The sequence below is a fragment of the Molothrus aeneus genome, chromosome 9 (genome assembly GCF_037042795.1).
Source record: "Molothrus aeneus isolate 106 chromosome 9, BPBGC_Maene_1.0, whole genome shotgun sequence".
NCBI lineage: Eukaryota > Metazoa > Chordata > Aves > Passeriformes > Icteridae > Molothrus > Molothrus aeneus.
The window spans coordinates 30,533,177-30,551,202 of NC_089654.1; the positions used below are offsets into that span (position 1 = coordinate 30,533,177).

Consider the following 18,026-nt stretch of genomic DNA (forward strand, 5'->3'; position numbering starts at 1 on the left):
GCTGGTTTGCTTTCCATTGGGAAATGAGATTCTCCCTTGCTCTCTGTGTTTTGGAGTGCCAGCTGTCCCCTACTCCCACAGCATGCTCTTGGGGCAGTGCTGTAGTTGCTGCTGGAGGTTTAGGCATTCTCTAATTCAAATTATTGTTTTTAACAAATCCTAAACCATGAGAGGCAAATGACATGAGATTGTTGGAACAGGTTGTTTGACTGAGAGGTGGTTTCCCTGTCCTCCAAAGACAACAAAGAGCTGCAAAGTAGCAGCAGTAACAGACTTGTGTTGCTGTTTGATTGCAGTCCTTCCCCACCTGTATTTCTTTGGGAGAAAGTCTATTCACCTGCAGCTTTGGTACTTCAGGAATGAGGGGATCATTAGGGCACAATAACCTGCTGGACTGGTTTTCATCCAAAATCTCTGATTGTGCTTAGCTTGAGGAGCAGTTCGAGGTCCTTGGCCCTGAGCTGTGGGGAGCAGCCCTGCCCTGAGGGTGCCAGTTAATCTCTGCAGTGATCAGCTGTTTCATTGCCATGTCAGTGAGGTGTACAATCGGCTGTGGCAAAGGGCATTTATGATTCTCTGCAGCTATAGCTTCAATTGACTTTGTCTTCATTTTATCCTCTGGGCCTTCCTCTTTATTTCAGTGTATAGAGGAGACTGGCAGGAAGAATTGGATGGCAAGAGATTTTCTACAGCTTTGGGTTCTTTTCAATGCTACCCCTAACATTTAGTCTGGAATTTTGAGAGTATATTTCAATTTCTTTGGCTGCAAAAGAGTGGAAGACCTGCTTAGATTTGTCACTGTATACCTTTACACTTTGTGGTTTTAGAAGTTTGGTGAATCCTGAAAACACTTCCTTTTGTTGTTTGTGTATTTTTCTGTCATTTGGAGGAGGTCAGTGTTGATGCTGATGTGGAGCTGTGCAAATTCAAGCAGTTGGACCTTAGATCTCATCAGAAGGAATAATCACATTTTCTACCCTGTGTCTTCTCTAGACATTCTTCCATAAAGTATAGTCTTTTTTTTTTCCTGGAGAGGAGCTGCCAGAACTGTTACATTTTGCTCCTGATTTAAATTCTTATGCTATCTTATTTTTAACCTGCTTGTGGATGCATGGAGAGACATGTCTCAAATCTTCATCTGTGAAAGTGGAGCAGGCACGTGGGGCAGGTGTGAGTCTGGCATGGTGAGTTCTCTGCCTGTGCCACCACTCACCCACAGACACAGGATTGGTTTAGTTTTTAGAGGTGCCTGTCTCATAGGCTTCCTCTCTCACACAGAAGCCACCAAAAGCTTTTGGGTGAAAATCCATTGTTTCCAGTCCAGATGCATCCTGTTGACTTGCCAGCAGTTCCACAATGGGTTACAGATGTGCTGTCTCTGTGCCTCTCTTTGGTGGTGATTGTGCATAGAGGTTGCTCACTTAATAGCAGTGCTTTGGCTGCATATGCTCTTACTGTGATACTATTTTTAATTGCAAACTGAATAAGGTCATTTTCGTGCCTGTTTTCATTCTTTCAGACTCCAGTTATTGAAGTGTGACTAAAGTGAAAATTCATGGATTAATTCACCAATATTAATATGCTAATTGATACCTTATTGCTGTGAAAGCAAGGGTATAAATTGCATTGAAGCTGTAGCTTTGTTTTGTGTCCTATTTTATTGCAGCAAAAAGTTGTCATGGCAGCTTTATCCTAGAAATGGCAGTTTGGGAGGGAGCTGTGTTCCTGTTGTTAGCACTGCTTCTGTGCTGCTTGAGGGCTCTGAAGCTTTGGGGCTCAGAGCAAGCAGCAGTTCTGCTCAGCCTTTGTTCAGTTTGCATCCCTCAGCTTCTCACCATGGAATATTCTGGTTTAATTCTGGTGCTTAGAAATAGCACTGTTTACTGTCTGTTGTACATCCAGCAATAGTCAGTGCAGCAGCAGCCACATATCAGGACAGTCTTTTCTGGCATCAGGGGTGTTTTTACTACAAGAAAAGAACTGAACTGGAGTGTGGTTAAAAGAAAATATGTGGCTTCAATCCAGGGACTAGCATCACTTGATTTACATCCCAGACTTTCTGTGAATGGAGAAAACATAATCTTTCAGTTATGGAAGGGGGAAGAAAGTAACAAGTGCTGGAGCTTAGCTCTGAGGCTGACAGATTCTGGCTGCATCCTGCTGGCTGTGCTGTTTCCCAGCATCCACGGAGCCCTTTGTCCATCCATCCATCCCAAACAGCTGCTCACAGCTGTGTTTTGGATGCTGTGGTTGCTCCCATGTAAAAACAAATGATTATCTGGTGCCTACACTGCCTTTGTCAACATCCAAAGGTTCTTACTGGCCTTCTTACTGGTGCCTGGTACATCTGTCCTACAGGCTTGGTGGAGATATTTTTGGCAGCTATTTCTTCATCTCTGTGGATACTTAGACACAAAAATGCAGCAAGAACTGAAACCATGTGTCTTCCCATTTGAAGCAGCTAACAGTTTAACATCTACACAGGATGGACAATACACTTGATATAAACTGATGATTCTGGTGTGGTATATTGTGATATACTCAATGCTCAGGAAATGTCCCCTGCTTCGCCCTCCTTGCTCCTGACACTACTGTGCCCTGTGTTTCCTGTCATACTTGATGCAAGAACAGTTTTACCAATGAGAACTTCCAGGAACCTGCTGGAATACAGACCATGAGCTGTGAAAGTTCATTCTTGCTGGTTTCTTTAAAAAGTTTTTAATCCTAGCTAACTCTCTAGCAATGGGAAGGTTCAAAATCCTGTGAATGTGAAAGGAGAATTTGCACTGAGACCTTTTGCAGGCAGCAATAGCATTTGCTGATGCCTGTCCTATAGGACCTGTTGGATTTGCTCACTGACATTTTGGTTCTCAGCCAGAAGAGGCTGAGGAAGGTGGTTTGGTGCACAGATGCTAATGAAGTGGTGTTTTCTGGGAATGTGCATCTTGTAAAACCAAACAGTGCTAGCAAACAGCTTTATTTGGTCTCCCAGTCCATTCTGTGCCAGGCTGTGCTGCCTTACAGCAGCAGGCCTTTCCCTGAGATCCCAGGAGCTCTGAGAGTCCTGCAGGCTCCTGTGTGGGCTCAGTACAGCTGGGGGCAGTGTGAGGGGTTCCTGACAGCACAGCAAAGCCCCTGGTGCTGTGTGTGCTTGGGAGAGGGCTCTGTGAGAGCTCAGTGGCTGTGCTCTGTGCCTGGAGGTGTTTGCTCGTGGCAGGTTCAGCAGATCCACTCTGTTTGCGAACAGCCTGTAGCTGACGTCGGAGCTGAGGAGTTCCCAGGGGACCCAAGGAGGATAAGGAAGATTCTATTTGTTGCTGCCTTGACAGTGAATAATGCCTTCCACTTTCTCCTCCTTGACGTCAGTAAATTCCTCAGACTAAAGGAGAATGTCAGGTTTTTCCCCAGATGCACAGCAAGGCTGGGATCTGAAAGGGAGGTGTGCTTCTAGTGCTAGTGGGAAGCAAGGTTTGAGTACATGGAGAAGGGACTGGGCGAGTGGAACGTGTTTGTGACTTGGGGCCTCTGCTCTTCAAACCACGTTGCCAAGGAAGCTTTTCTCAGTCACCTTTGTAGGAGGGCAGAAGTCAGTTCAGTAGGCAACTCTAGGCTGAGCAAAACAACACAGTTGTAATCATAGCTGCGTGTGTTTTGAATTTGTACTTTTTTCTGTCTTGGAAAAGCAATGGTCTTACCAGCTCTATTCTCTTTCCTGTTTGTTAGGTCTGCCTAACCACGGACAAACCAGACAAATGGTAAGAGAATGTTCATTTAACCAAAACAGGGAAAAGAAGAATTATTAACCCACACTAGATAGAACACCCCATTAAACCGTAGTGCTTCACTTCCACCTTTGCTGTTTGCAGCTGGTCACAATTCCCAATTCACTGAAAAGGGAAAAAATATTGTTTTGGGGCATCTAAATCATCTTAGTGGTTAAATACAATTTAAACCTCAAATCTATCTACCTTTATATCTATAAATGAGATCCTGTTTTGAACAGAGCATTTTGTTTCTGCTCATGCAGAAACTGAGTGGCTGCTTACAGCAAAGTTCTGGGATGTGTTTCTAGGTGAATGTGTTTCCCTGAAGGAGAAAAGTTTAAATGATGGAAGGGTTTGTTTTGGAAAACAGTTTCTTTTTAATTTTCTTTTAGCAAGTTGGTGTGCAAGTTACGTGCTGAGAATGCTTGTATTTTACGTTCTTTTTTTTTTTTTTTGAGTAAAAATATTTGTAGCCTTTCATCTATTGTGCTGAGTTTAATCAAAGGACAGAAGCAAATAGCCAGTCTGATTGATGTGTCTCTGGCAGAATGCTTTCTCACTAAATTGTGAAGGGGCCAGTGCAAAGGCTGTGCATCCCCTTCCCCCCTTGCACGTGGCTTATGGGAAACAACTTCAAGCATATATTTTTCCCCCCGCAAAATGATCTTCTGATGTTGATCAAATGGAGCTTGCCTCATTAGCTGAAGTGCCACAAGTACTGTGTCAGCAGGGTCCCTGTGACACAGGTCAGCCAGCAGCAGGTGTGGCTGATGGTCACTGCACAGTGATCACAGGCTTTATTGAACCTGACAGGGTTTGGGGAAGTGAGCAGTGGCCCGAGGGGAGGCCAGAACTTGGGTGTGCCAGGCTGCTTGGAATGACAGAGCATTCCTTTGGTTTGCTGCTCCATCTGAAGTGGTAAATTGTATTCCTCCATGAATTCAGCTTCATTCCTTGTCACTGAGAAGACTGGCTACTTGTTTGTGTCTGCTGAATAAACCAACTCAGAGCAGAGGGAGAAATCTCTGATGACTTAACACTTTTTAGGTGTTTTAGTGTGAAACTCCCAGAACTGCCTTGATTCCATGTTGCCCGATCAAGTGTGAATGAAAAATTAAAGGTCCTCATTTAGGATGTATCATTTGAAATAGATTTCACCATGTAGGTAGAGAAAGGGCAACCTGGAAGCACAGGGGTGCCATTTCTAGGTATTTCCAGTAACTTTTTCTGGAGTTGTTCTCCTGTGTATCTTGCATATGTGGAGAAAATATGCTTTGCAACCTTAAGGAATGGATTTTCTTGGAGAAACCTGGAGGGAGTAAAAATAAAGCCATCAGAAAAGCTTTTATTTGAAACCTTTTGCTTAACAAATGTCAAATCTAAAAGCAATTGTTGAAGTATTTCAGTGGTCTGCAGTGGTGCTGAAGCTGTCTTGTATAACATGGAGCTGGGCAACTAAGAAATTAAATTGTTATTGCACTTGTATGCAACAGTTTTAAAGAGCTTAGGGTTTTAAAAGGTGGGGGGTTTGTTTGTTTAGCTCTAAAGCCCTGGTGCTCTACAGGAAGCAGATCTTGCTGTAGAGCAGTTGATTAAGGCTGGTCAAAAAATAAGTCATTATCATTTTCTGTTTTCTGCTCAGATACAAAATGAGATAGACACAGGGGTTTGTTGGGTTTTTCCCCTTGGTTTTTAGACTGAATTCTTCCCTTTTTAAGTCAAGGTTAAAATTCAATTAGTTATTGCAATGACCTGACACTAAAGGATTTGAAGTCCCCATGTCCACAGCATTCCTTTTGAGGTGGGTCTCCCAGGGCAGACATCTCTCACACAAACGCTCAGTTTCCCACTCTATGGGCAGAAGGGGAAGCTTTGGTGCATCTGGGGAGATGGCCTGTGAAATACCACTATTGAATTTATGCCAGGGTGTTTTCTGACCAGCTTTAATTCATGCACATCAAATTTTCTGGGCCTTCATTTTGCATCTTTCCCAGCTGCTCAGTGTTACTGATTTCAGTGGGATTTCTCAATGTGCTGATCAGCAGGAAGAGGGGCAGCAGCACTGGACTTCAGTGATCAAGGACAGCTGCATTTGAGAAGCTTAACACTTTGCTCCCTTTCATCTGCACCTCTCTTAATAACAGCTCATGTTTTTCCTGCTGAGTGTAAGGGGCTTACTGTGAGTCTGGAAAATGATGCCTGTGTTGATTCGCAAAGCAAATGTGTTGTTATGGGAAGTCTGTGGTGTTCAATACTAAAAGGGTTTTTATCATGAAAGCTGCCAAGCTTTGTAGTACTACATTTGTTTTCAACAACATATTTAATTCTATACTGTCCTCATTAAATATTGACCTCCCTAGAACAAAAAGGACGTGGGTAAGTTTGGTACTCCAGAATAACTGTAAATTCTGATTCTTGTATTTGATTTGCTCTGTAGCTAATTTCCTTCCATGAAATCAATAGAATTGCTCTAGATTTATGGTAGTAGCTGAAATCTAAGTCTGATGCTCAATCTTTTGAACTTGATGTCATCTTTCAGACACAAGCCACAAATTATTGGTAATGCCTTCCATTTATTATTTGTCCTGTCGCTGAAGTATTGCTGTCCTGTTGCATATCGAAGGCGCCTGACTTGTTCTGCTTGTGAACAATTGCTTATGTGTGAATTCTGTGTTCAGTCCTGGGCCAGAGGGGGAGGTGTTTACCTTAAACTCTCAGCAAGCCATACAAAAACTTTAATTCTCTTTTCCTTTGCGTGCTTAGCACATGTTGCAGCAGGTTTGTTGCAGGCCATAACTGTGCTGTTTTATGTATCACGTTAGGGACCAAGCCGAAACTTGCTGCTCAATGGGAAATCATACCCAACAAAAGTCCGATTAATTCGTGGTGGATCCATGCCTCCAGTGAAAAGGAGGAGGATGAACTGGATTGATGCACCAGATGATGTTTTTTACATGGCCACTGAAGAAACCAGGTAGGAAATGTGGTGTTTCAGAGGATTTAAAGGGATGTCTGTTGTTTTGTGGGTGCTGCACCTGGTGTTGTGGTTAGAGGGGGATCTTGTCAGCAAGTCCGATGCTACAAACTGAATGCAGAGACCACAGCCAGTGCTGAGGTGGGGAAAGGGTGGGAAATAATCATGCACTTACATTCCAGAGAAAGCAGATTCTTGTTCTTCTTCCAAAGCAGTTGCTGTAGGAGATGGATGCAAAGGGGGGAGGAAGACTGCGGTGGGAATTCACCTGGTTCAGACCCATCACTGCCCTCGCAGGTCCCATCTCAGTGGGACAGGATAGGGCCCTCCTGGCTCACGGGTGACACTGAGGAGCAGAGCCTCCTCTACACAGATTTCTGCATGTCCTCTTGCATGCTGAACTCTGGCATTACCCCTCAAGACATCTCCACGTGTGTCTGAGTCCTGGAACCTGTGAGTGACAGAGGATTTCCATAGGCTGAGCTGACTCATTTTTCAGTGATTTGCATTTGCCACCAGTAGCAGTGAGATTTAGTCCCACAGTGTCAATCTTCCTCCTTTGGTGGTACTACTTCTGCTAGTCCTAATTCTTCTTGTTGGTCTGCCCACAGGATAAAAATAGTAGAAGAAGCTTTCCTTGTGTGAGTTTCACTTCAAACTGTTTACAAACTGCTGACAGAGTGGTAGAAGCTATGTGACCCAATCCCTTAGGCAAAGTTCCCAGTACTGGTATTCCTAGGAGGGGAGTGTTGCTCCTGGGTGTGATGAGAAGGTAGAGAAATTGGCTTGTGTGGTTTCCTCCCAAGAACTTGATGCCTCCCTTCTGGGTAACCTTGAGGAAGGTCAGAGCAAAGCTGCAGCCCTGCTTTCCAGCCCTCCCTGACAGCAGAAGTGGTGTCTGGCTTCTGTCTTGGTCTGAAGCCTGGAGTTATCAACACTTGCGCTATCAGTGAGTGCCCCAAGAGCAGAGAAGCACTTACCTTTCCCTCCACTTGCAGACATGGACCTGGCAATTACTGGATGTCTGAACCCTTCAAGTGACTGAGGAGGTTGAGAATTTTAGTGCTTTGTCTCTTCTGGTACTACTAAATTTGGCACTGCTCTGAGTCTTCATTTGTTCAGCGCAAAGGTCATAGGCAAGAGTCCTGGTATCTCCAAACTTCTCCTTAACCTGCAAAGCATTTCAAGTGCCAAGGGACTATTCTGTGGGCCTAGTATCAAAAATAGGCTTTGTAGAATAGGTGATACTAGTAACATTCAAGTTACTAACCACTGATCTATTGGATGATCAGTTTTCAGTGCAGGAAACACCATGTTGGAACTCAGAAGATACATGAAATTAATTTCCTGGTCAGACTTGTTCCTATGGACACCTTTAATGCAACTGTGCATTTCACACCAGTTCATTCATATCTTTGCCATGTCTTTCCCTTCTCCTTTCTGTGCCTGCAAGATGCTGTGAAAGAAAGCAGTTATATATGGAATTCCATATATAATTGAAAATAAAGTGAGAGAAGGATTTAATTTTCAGGGAAAGCAGTTTTCTTATTACTGCTGTCGCTCTGATAAAGAGGTACTGGGATCCTGTTGCAGCTCTCAGATTCATGTGCCATTGTGGACACAGGGTATGCACTCCTTAGATGCTCAAGGCTTGTTTCATAATCCTGCATCTAGGGAGCTCTTCTTGACATCTTCACTATCCAAGGCACATTAAATACTCCAGGTGCACAGTGGCAGCGTGTCAGTACAAGGTCCTGCCCTTTGACCTGGACAGAACTGTGACAATATTCATCCAGTGTGGTGTTGGTTGTGACAACAATTTACTGCATACACAGAATCCTCTGCTCAAACAGAACCACTGACAGAGGCAGGAAGGATCAGTCCCGCAGCAGCCAGCACAGCTCTAATGAAAATCGTGGTGATAGACATCAGCTCAATAAGATCTTATCACTTCCATTTAAAAATAGAGAGAGAAAGAAAAGGGAAAAAAAAACCACCCAGGCTTCTTTGTCTGACAGCCATGCTGCTTAGCTGACTGCTGAGTGGTGAAAGGAGATTTTTGGCAGGCTGTGAAGAGCAGGGAAGCCTGAGCGATGGAGCATTGTCAGTGGCACGGGTTTTCTGTCGGGCATTTCACCTCTAACTTTTCCTTGAACCATCTGCTGCATTCCAGTGTCAGGAATGTAAGACTTGTTTGTGAGCTCTGGAACAATTTGAGCTTTGTGTTGGCTCCATAGCAATCAATCTAGCTGCAATATCTGCATATCGTCCCCCAGCTGAGGGTCAGGCTGTGTTTTCAGTCACAGCAAGTAGGTTTCCCTGAAGTTTTACATGCTCCTCCTCTCCCCTTTTTGTTTAGCTCTGTTGAGAACACAACAGAGGTGCTGGAAAACTCTGTGGCTCTGAAGGAGCAGTTTGAAAAGTTGGTTGAATGAAAGGAGTAAGTTTTGAATTGAAGGCTCCCAGTGAGGAGCTGGCATTTATAACTCAGGCAAGCGGAGGCAGCGGTGACCTGATCAGAATCCAGAGTGCTGCAGGACGTGTTTCTGATGGCAGCGTGGCTGATGGAGCACACATGGGTGCTGCAAGGAGCTCTGCTGGCTGAAAGTGGATCAACTGCAGTCAAACATCTTGGAAAAGTCATTATATCAAGATTTTCTTCTCTCTCTCCCGCACCACCACTTTGCCAGCTTGTTTTCACCTCTCCTCACCCTGTGGCTTTTTAGTTTTAGAAGATGCTGGAGAAATGGGGACACTGGGCAGACAAAAAATGTGTCTGTGTGAGTGCAGCAGCTTGTCCTGCTCAGTGCGCAAAAAAACCAAGTGAAGAGATGACCAAATCTGACAAGAAGTGATTAAAAATCTTCAGCTGAAGTTGATGGTTTGTCAGTTCTGGTGGTGCAAAGGGTAAGTTTTTGAGGATAAGGCAGGTATTTTGACCACTTTCTTTAGCAGCCATCACATCTTAAAGGCAGAAATCATAGCACAGTGATAGGCATCAGCTCAGTGCCTCTCTCCCACTGACAAATAAACCAAACCAAACAGCCAAAACCACAACCAACAAAAGGGGGTTTTGGCCCCAGTAGTGTTCCCTAAATGAAATTGGGGGATAGGTGGCTGAAATGTGGGCTGCAGAGCCCTTTCTCTCTTGTCTCTTGTGGTCAGCCAAAACCTTGTTCTGTCAGGAGCCTGTGAGGGCAGGCAGTGCTGCCTTATCAGACCCTTCTTGTTGCCCCAGTTCCTGAGCTGGAGACTCATAGTGGGTACTGGTGGACTACTCTTGTGACTATTTATTACTTTCCTTTCTAATCTCTGTGTGCCTTTGACCACCACAACATCCTCTGTATAAAAGAATTCCTCATTTTAATTACACAGTACATTTTTCATTGTTGCTGCATTTTTGGGTTTGGATGGGGTTTTTTAATGATGCTTTCTTTATCTCTGAGCCTGGTATTAAGAAAAAGAAACAAATTCAGTATTTGTCTCTGTCTAACTTACTTCGGTAATTTTAAAGCTTTGGTGTCTCTTTCTATCCATATGGAAAACAGCTTCCTGCAGCTGATAGGACTTGTTGCCAGTCTTGTACATATAGGGAAATCCTTAACCAAATACCAGGTGTGAATATTGCCCATCTCTGGGTTGGGCACATGCAGTATGGGAGAAGGGAAAAGGGGAAACACCCTGTTGGTGTTGCCTTGGCTTTGTAAACTTCCCCAGAGCTACCTGCAGCACATCCAGCTGATCAAAATAAATTCAAAATAAATAAATGGTGTGGAAACTGGCTGTCCTGACTATTTCAATGTTCTATTCCCAGCAAGAGACCCTGGTCCTACCAGGCTGGACCAGAATGCCTTCTACAGGGGAAGGATTCTGGAGCAGAGAATGCGGTTTCCTCTTCACTGGGGGGTTTATAAATCAGAGAATCTGAGTTTCCCAGGGCAGCCATTGCAGAAGGAGCCATTGTCAGCCAGCCCAGCAGGCGTGTGCGGGCCCCATCTCCCCTGGAGGAGCAGAGCAGCCCTGGTGCCTCTGTAATCCGTGCCTTTCTCCCTCCTGTCTGCAGGAAAATCCGCAAGCTGCTTTCCTCCTCGGAAGCCAAGCGAGCCGCCAGACGCCCCTACAAGCCGATTATCCTGCGGCCCATGCAGGCGGTGCAGCTCCGCCAGCCCATGAACGATGAGCCCATCATCATCGAGGATTAACGCCGGCAATCTCCTCCAGTATCTACTTGAGTTTCCATGGCTACAGCATTGAGCTAACTGTTGAAGAGAGGGGACTTTTGAGGAACTGTTTTGCATCTTTTAAACCCTTAAAAGGAACTCAGCCCTGCTCTGAGCCTCTGACCACAGACTGCTCTCTCTCTGTCTCTCTCTCTCTCTTGCACTCTCTCCTATCTTTTTTTCTTATTTTTTTCCTTTTTTTTCTTTTTTTTTTTTATTTTTTAGTAGCCTCCTTTCCCTTTTGCTTCTACCCCTTTTGTAGAAGGGGGAGGGAAAGTAAGTTTAACTTATTAAGAGAATGTGGACTAGTACTTTTTAGCTTTGTTTCCTCTTCTGATGTATGAAGAGCTAGAACCCTTCATTTTGTGACTGAGCTATCGTTGCAAAGCCATTTTATGAGGCTGTGTTGTAAGATTTCTCTTTTCTCTTTTTTTTAATTTTGTGGACGGTGCCATTTTTTTATTTCATTTATATTATTTCTTTTGTAGATAAATTTCCAATCTTTAACTGATATTTGAAAATAGGAGCTGAAAGCCAGCCCCAGGTTCAGCCAGTTTTCTTTGGTCCTGTCCCTTCTGTTTTTTGGATCTTTTTGCACAGCCAGTTGTGCTCATGCACAAGACAGACCAACTCAGGCTGAGAAAGGAGTGAGCTAAGAACTGAAGAACCTTGCAGAACATTACACTACCATTGTGTGCAGTGGAGCCAGGCTGCCAGAATTAGGTGTCCTTACTCTAGTTGCTCTCTGGGAGATGTGGCCCGTGGCATTTCTCCCAGTAACCAGCATTTGCGTGCTGCCTTCTCTGTGACATCTGGGATCCTACGTGCTGTTAGCAGTAGGCCCAGCAAGTGTAATGAATTGCTTTGCTCTGGCTCCAAGAGTCAAGTACACCAATGCCCAGGGACATTTTGCTTAGAACTCTGAACCTGTTTGTGCATCAGTGCTTTTGGACACGTTTCCCAGGATGAGACCTGGTTTCTCTTTAATTGCGTTACTGTATGTTTCCCATTTTGAAGGGACTTTAAATTACAGCTGGGTTTTCATTTGAACACATTGTGTCTGAATTTAAGTGGTTTTTTCCCCCCTTGACATTTCTTGTGTTTGAGGTTTCTTGCATCTCTTCAACTTCTTATGTATTTGCAAGTCTGTATCATTTCTTTTTCATATGTCTTCTCACGGCAGTGCATTTGCTGGATGCCCTGCTCGGTTTTGAAAGGATGTAAACTATCATTTGCAACTTGTGCTGATCTGTACATGTACCTGCCTCAAGCAGACACAGCATGTAATAACCCCCTAGTCATTCCATATGTGTCAGCGGTGAGATGAGCCAAAGTTGTATTTGGGTTATCACAGTCCAACCGTGATTCTGTGCAACTCTGTTAACCCGCCGGGTTAGACGGAAAGGAATCCCCACAAAATGAAAACAATTCAGTTAACTTTACTTAATAAACCTGGAAAGTGAGCTTTTGTGAAACATCTGCTTTTTGTCTCTTCTGAAACAGCGCCCTTGCTCAGGTTCCACGTGCCCGGGGCTCGCAGCCCCGCGCCTTTTGTCCCATCCCTGGGCTGTGTCCTGCTCCCCAGGGTCCCTGGGCCAGCAGTACAGGGCAAGAGTCAGAGTCACTCATAGTTTGATTCCTCCCCTGTGCAGTTTAAACATTTCCTTATGCTTCAGAGGCATCTCCCTCCTCCTCAGACAGGCAGCAGATGCGGGGCTGGGCCTCTGAATGAGCCCTTTGTCCACAGCAGCTCCTGGTCCTGCTGCTCTGGGCCTGCCTCTGGTGTGTTAGAGGGACATCCCTGGGGGTCAGCAGCCCAACCCGTGGGCAGTTCTGAGCTCTGCATCGCTCTGTCCTCCCAGATGAGCAGCATGGGCTCCGTGTTTGCTCTCATTTGCTGCTCAGGAGTGGTGAGATTCACCCCGTGGCTGTGAGCACCTGTGCACCCTGGCAGCTCTTAAGTGTATCCTGTGCTACAGGTGAGGCTTTCCTGTCCTCAGCTTAAAAGTGAGACAGGACAGCCATGCCTGAAGGATGTGCTACTCAGGAAGGGCACAAAAGCCCTCAGGCTTCGAGCAGCACCGGTGACCATTGGCAGTTTTACTTTGTCACCATCAATCCTTAGAATTAACCCTCTGTACGCCACAAACACCGGCTGCAGGAGGGTTTTGTAACACTTCTGTCTCTGTGAGGGCAAGAGCTCTTGTGGATTCCTTCCAGTAGCCACAGGAAATCTGAACACATCACGTTGGAAAACCCCGTGTCCAAGCTGGCCTCTGCAGTGCCCGAGGGGCTGGGGCAGCTTGGACAGCCCGGGGGGCTGGGGCTGCTGCTGTGCCGAGGATCCCGGGGCTGGGGCAGCTCGGACAGCCCGGGATGCTGGAGCTGCTGCTGTGCCGAGGATCCCGGGGCTGGGGCAGCTCGGACAGCCCGGGATGCTGGAGCTGCTGCTGTGCTGGGGATCCCGGGGCTGGGGCAGCTCGGACAGCCCGGGATGCTGGAGCTGCTGCTGTGCCGAGGATCCCGGGGCTGGGGCTGAGCTCTCCATGAGCCCGGCAAAGGCGGCTCCGGCTGCACCGAGAGCACAAGAACCACTTGGGGGTGCCAGCCCTGCGGTTTCCAACAACTTAAAAGCTTTCTTGGAGCGGCTCCAGAGATTGCTCTGGGAAGGAGTCCAGGCAAGGAGAGCGAGCACGTCCTGTGCTGCCCTAACTTTGAAGGACCCTTGCGTGTCCTTCAATAGAGATGCTGTTTTCTGGCGTGCAGTAGCAGGCTCCCCTGCCATGTGTTTGTTTCCCTGGCTTATATTTGTACCAGCTTGGGAGGGGAGGCTGGAAGATCCCTTTGGCCACCAAAGGAAAACGCTGGCTCTTGGGAAGTGCAGGGAGTGGTAGGTCCAGGCACTGACCTGTCCAAGCCTGAGGGGTCACTCCCTTGAGCTGCTGCTGTCACAGCCCCTCCTGTGCCAGCCTCTCCTCTGTATTCACATTCCTGTGCTGTTGCTGCAGGAATTGCCTTTGGTTATTCACCCTCCTGCTCTAGAGCCTTGTCAAAATAGAACAATGTTCACACAGCTGGGGCAATGTCCCATTTTCCAGGTCCCTTCCTTTCCTTGCTTCCCACCTCCTAATGAGCCCCTGAGATTGTAGGGGGAGCAGAGCCTGGAGCTGGGAAGTGCTTGCCCGCCCGAAGCAGGCCAGGTCTGTTGGGATGTAATAAGTGTTGCCATGTGCATTTGGGTATTTTCCCTTCACTGTGTGTCCCTGGCATCCCAATCCTTCCCTCCCCTCTCTGCCATGCGGACGTGGGAGCAGATATGTCACAGGCTCAGCTGTGATCCCCGGGAGAGGACTGTGCTCACGTGGATGGAGCATGCTGACCTCCAGACTCAGTGCCATGCCTGCAATTTTACAGGCTTAAAAAGAAGCAGGAAGCTGCTCAGGAAAGTATTTTAAAAACAAAACAAAAATCCAAACATTCCTACAATACTTCATGCCAAAATGCTTTTGTTACAGATTTAATTTTTTTTAAAGTTAACTTGAGTGTTTTGGGGGCGCTTTTTTACATTGCATTTTGCATTTTACCAGCTTGTTAATAGCAGCTCTCTGTGATCTCTGCTTTTGCTGCTGTAACATGAAGGCAGCGCCCTGACCGTAACAGCACTGATGAAATAATATGAAAAAAAGCAAAGTATGACCAAAACTAACAATTCCAAACCTGGCATTCCTGCTGTGGGAGGAGGGCTGTAACTGGGACACTATTGGAGAGTTGTAAAACAAAATACACGCTGAAATTTTCTTTTGAAATGGAAATTTGGAGCCGGTGCCAGCTCTGCTGCGGGCTCTGGCTCTCTGTGCAAGTGTTACACAAGCCAGACCTTGGGAAGCTGGAGAGGCTCTTTGGGATGGTGGGATTGCATCACGGTGGAGCTGCTTCCCACTGCCACACGAGGAGGGGGCACTCACCTGTTCACAGGGGCCACGGGATGGGCAGTGGCACGGGAGGTGTGCCAGCCTGCTGGGGGATTTGTGGGAAGAGCACAAATAAAATCTGGCAGATTTTGACTATGAGGAGAAGGAAGGAATTTTACTAATTTACAGAAACTGGACCTTGAATCTTTTCTATTTTCCTTAATCCATCAAGAGGGCACAGACATAAAAACACAATTAACCCAAATAAGCTTTGGCAGCAGCATTAGAGGGAGAAAGGAAAGATCACTGCAGAAAGGCAAGTCAAGGCATGACAGCCCTCTCTAGCTGGTGAGAGAGGGTTTGTTTGGGGTTTTTCCTGTAAATGTAGTCAGTGCCTTTCAAGGTCAGCCTGCAAGAGCCAACAGTGATGGGATCTGCTGTGATCCCCAGAACATGAACATGTCTGGAGTGTGGGTGGTGTTTATGCCCTTCCCAAGGCAGGAGGCTGGGGTGGCCCACGTCCCCCTGTCCCTCCTGCCCTCACTTCCCTGCCTGGGGACTGGCAGAAGGGTTTTGCCCTGCTTGAGCAGCTTCAAAACCTGGTGGCAGACTCAGTCTGACAATCACGTTTCAGCCGTGCAGGAGGAGGAAAGCTGCCTCAAGCAAAGACGCACAGTAAATTCAGATGGGTTGTGGGGCTGGGGCTTGTCTCCACCTCTTCTTCAGCCTGGAAGAAAGTCAGGGCAGGTCAGGGTTGAAGCACACTTGATTCCTGCCCTGGGCTTTGCAAGTTCATTCACCACATTCTTGGAATGAGAATGAATAACATAAATTCAGCATCTTTTTGCAGACAGCTTCCTCCCTTCCCTCCTGCAAGGGGACTCTCCACCTGGATCCAGTGCTCTGTGGGATGCTGGCAGCGTCACGGGGAGCAGATTTACAGGTTCTGGCCAGAGGGTTTCAGCCAAATTGTGCTCATTCAGAGATTTTCCATCTGAACAGGAGCGAGTTTGTTCCCCCTGCCTGTGCTCTGGCTGCCCCCAGGCAGGACAGGAGGGAGGTGAACGTGTGCATCCTGTGGGTGAGGAGCCAAGCTGGGTTTCTCTGCATCCCAGGAAGATGCCCAGAATGTCTGGGGGGAACCAAGGCCAAATGCATCCTGGTGGGTGGGTGGGTGATGCTGATGGAGACGGAGAAGATGGTGCTGTGGGGACATTGCAGCACTCGTGAGGTGCTGGATTGTGTGTGTCCAGTCCCTTCCCTACCCCAGGGGATCATTGAGAGTGTCCTGGAGGTGCATGTGGGGCACAGACACATGAAAGCTGGGCAGCCCCTGGGCACAGCACTGCTCCTGCTGCTGTGCCAGCCCTCAGAGCCACATTGCGCCATGGCCAGCCCGACCTCTGCCCACAGCACGTCCGGGGGGGCCGTGGCTCTGCCAGGGCTTAATGGCCAATTGCCCTGAGCTGAACTTTGCCACTGCAGCCTGGGTCTGAGTACAGCCCGTTCCTTGGGACACCCTTTCTTTCCCTGGAAAACCTGGGGGAGAGCCACCGATGCAGGCTCTGCAGTGGCCACCCCTGGCTGCTCTCTGCAGTCCCACCATGGCTCTGACGGGGTTTGAGGGCTGTGCTCAGATCTCTGCAGCTGCTCTCCTGCCTTTGGTTGGCTGATCCCACTGCATGGAGGGATCCCTCCTGCCCCAGGGGCTCACACCGAGCTCTGCATCCTCGGAGGGGTCACATCTGCCCCAGGGGCTCACACCGAGCTCTGCAGCCTCGGCCCTGGCGTGCAGCGCGCTGGGATCCCCCGGCCCGGGAAGCGGTCACAGGGACAATGGGGACATCCATTCCAGGTGGCAAGGACACAATCTGTAAACCTGTTTATCGCAGGCGTGACAGCGCTATCGGCCCTGCCTGATAAGGGCAGGAGCTCGGATGCCTTTTAAAGGAGAGGAGCGAGGAGTGGAGGCTTGGAGCTGCAGGGGCCACGGCCTGGCGCTGACGTGCCGGGCCCTGGGCAGTGGCATGTGCTGCCTGACGGGCCCCAGCTCCTGCCAGCCCTCGGCACGCCCGTCCTCTGCTCCTCCATCTTCCCTTAGGCTCCTGCTAATCCTTCCTAAGCCCCCGTGCTCCCTCCAGAGCTGTGCACTGACCCTTGGGCAGCAGGGCTGGGTGCCCGGCGGGCGTGGGGCTGTCCCCTGGCTGCCTCCTCACCCCGGGATCCTCGTTTTGGGGGACAGATGTCCCCTGTTGCAGGCAGGGGGCTGCCCTGCTCGCCATGTAGGACAGCCAGATCCACGCTGGCAGGCACTGCACATCCAGGAGGGCTGTGGAGAATAAATGAAATAAGAAAAAAAGTGTGTTGCCAGGTTTTGTGAAAGGCTCTTTCTGTTGCATCCCATCACAGGGAACTGCTCCCAGCCCATGAAGGGAAGCCCATGAAGGGAAGCCCAACCACTTTTTCCATGAAACTCCTGCCTACCACAAGGATCTGAGGCATGTTATAGCTGGGGTGGCCGTGGGCAGTGGCTGTTCCTGGCCATGGGCAGCAGCCATTCTTAACCACAAGCCCTGGCTGTGGGCTGTGTCTGGGACATGGGAGTTCCAGGGGTGGAAAAAGGAGAAGTGTGTCACCCTGGGGTGACCTTGTCACGAGGGACAGAGGGCCCTGGGCCTGTGGCTGCACATGGTGCACCAGCCAAGGCTCTGCAGGCCACACAGGGATCACTGATCTTTGGGCACACCAAGCCAGCAGCAGGGGATTTTCCCATAACCTCTTTTATTTCTGCCCCCCCCCCCCCCCCAACCTCTTCTTGCCCGGTAACAAATCCAAGGGGTCCTAGGTGCCAGAAAACATGAGAGCAGAGGAAGGCTTTCCAACTCCCCTTAGGAGCAGCTCTGTCTGGTCCATGAGTTTTTGTGGTATTTGTATCTGAATGAAGAAAAAAGAGCTGAGGGGAGTCGGCGTGGGGAGGGGGAGAGAGGTGAGCCAAAGGAGAGGCAGTCTGGAGGGAGTTATTCCTTATTTATTCCTCACTTTCCCTTAATCTCTGCACAAAGCTCTCTGCTTGCCCTGCCCTGGGCAGGGGTCCCAGCCTCGCACCTTTTGGGGGCTCCCAGTGGAGGCGATCCCTGTTCCAGGGCCAGCCCAAAGG

The 18,026-nt window shown here is 48.0% G+C and overlaps 1 protein-coding gene across 2 annotated transcripts in view; it reads left to right on the top strand.

Annotated features, from left to right (window-relative positions):
- Window positions 1-12,421, top strand: part of MTA1 (metastasis associated 1) — a 75,573-nt gene extending 63,152 nt beyond the window's left edge. For both annotated transcript variants that reach the window (XM_066556212.1, XM_066556213.1), the window contains 3 exons: window positions 3,724-3,755; window positions 6,587-6,738; window positions 10,802-12,421. In XM_066556212.1, the coding sequence (XP_066412309.1) occupies window positions 3,724-3,755; window positions 6,587-6,738; window positions 10,802-10,940 (323 nt within the window). In that variant the 3' untranslated portion in view covers window positions 10,941-12,421. The remainder of the gene's footprint in view (window positions 1-3,723; window positions 3,756-6,586; window positions 6,739-10,801) is intronic.
- The last annotated feature ends 5,605 nt before the right edge of the window (window positions 12,422-18,026 follow it).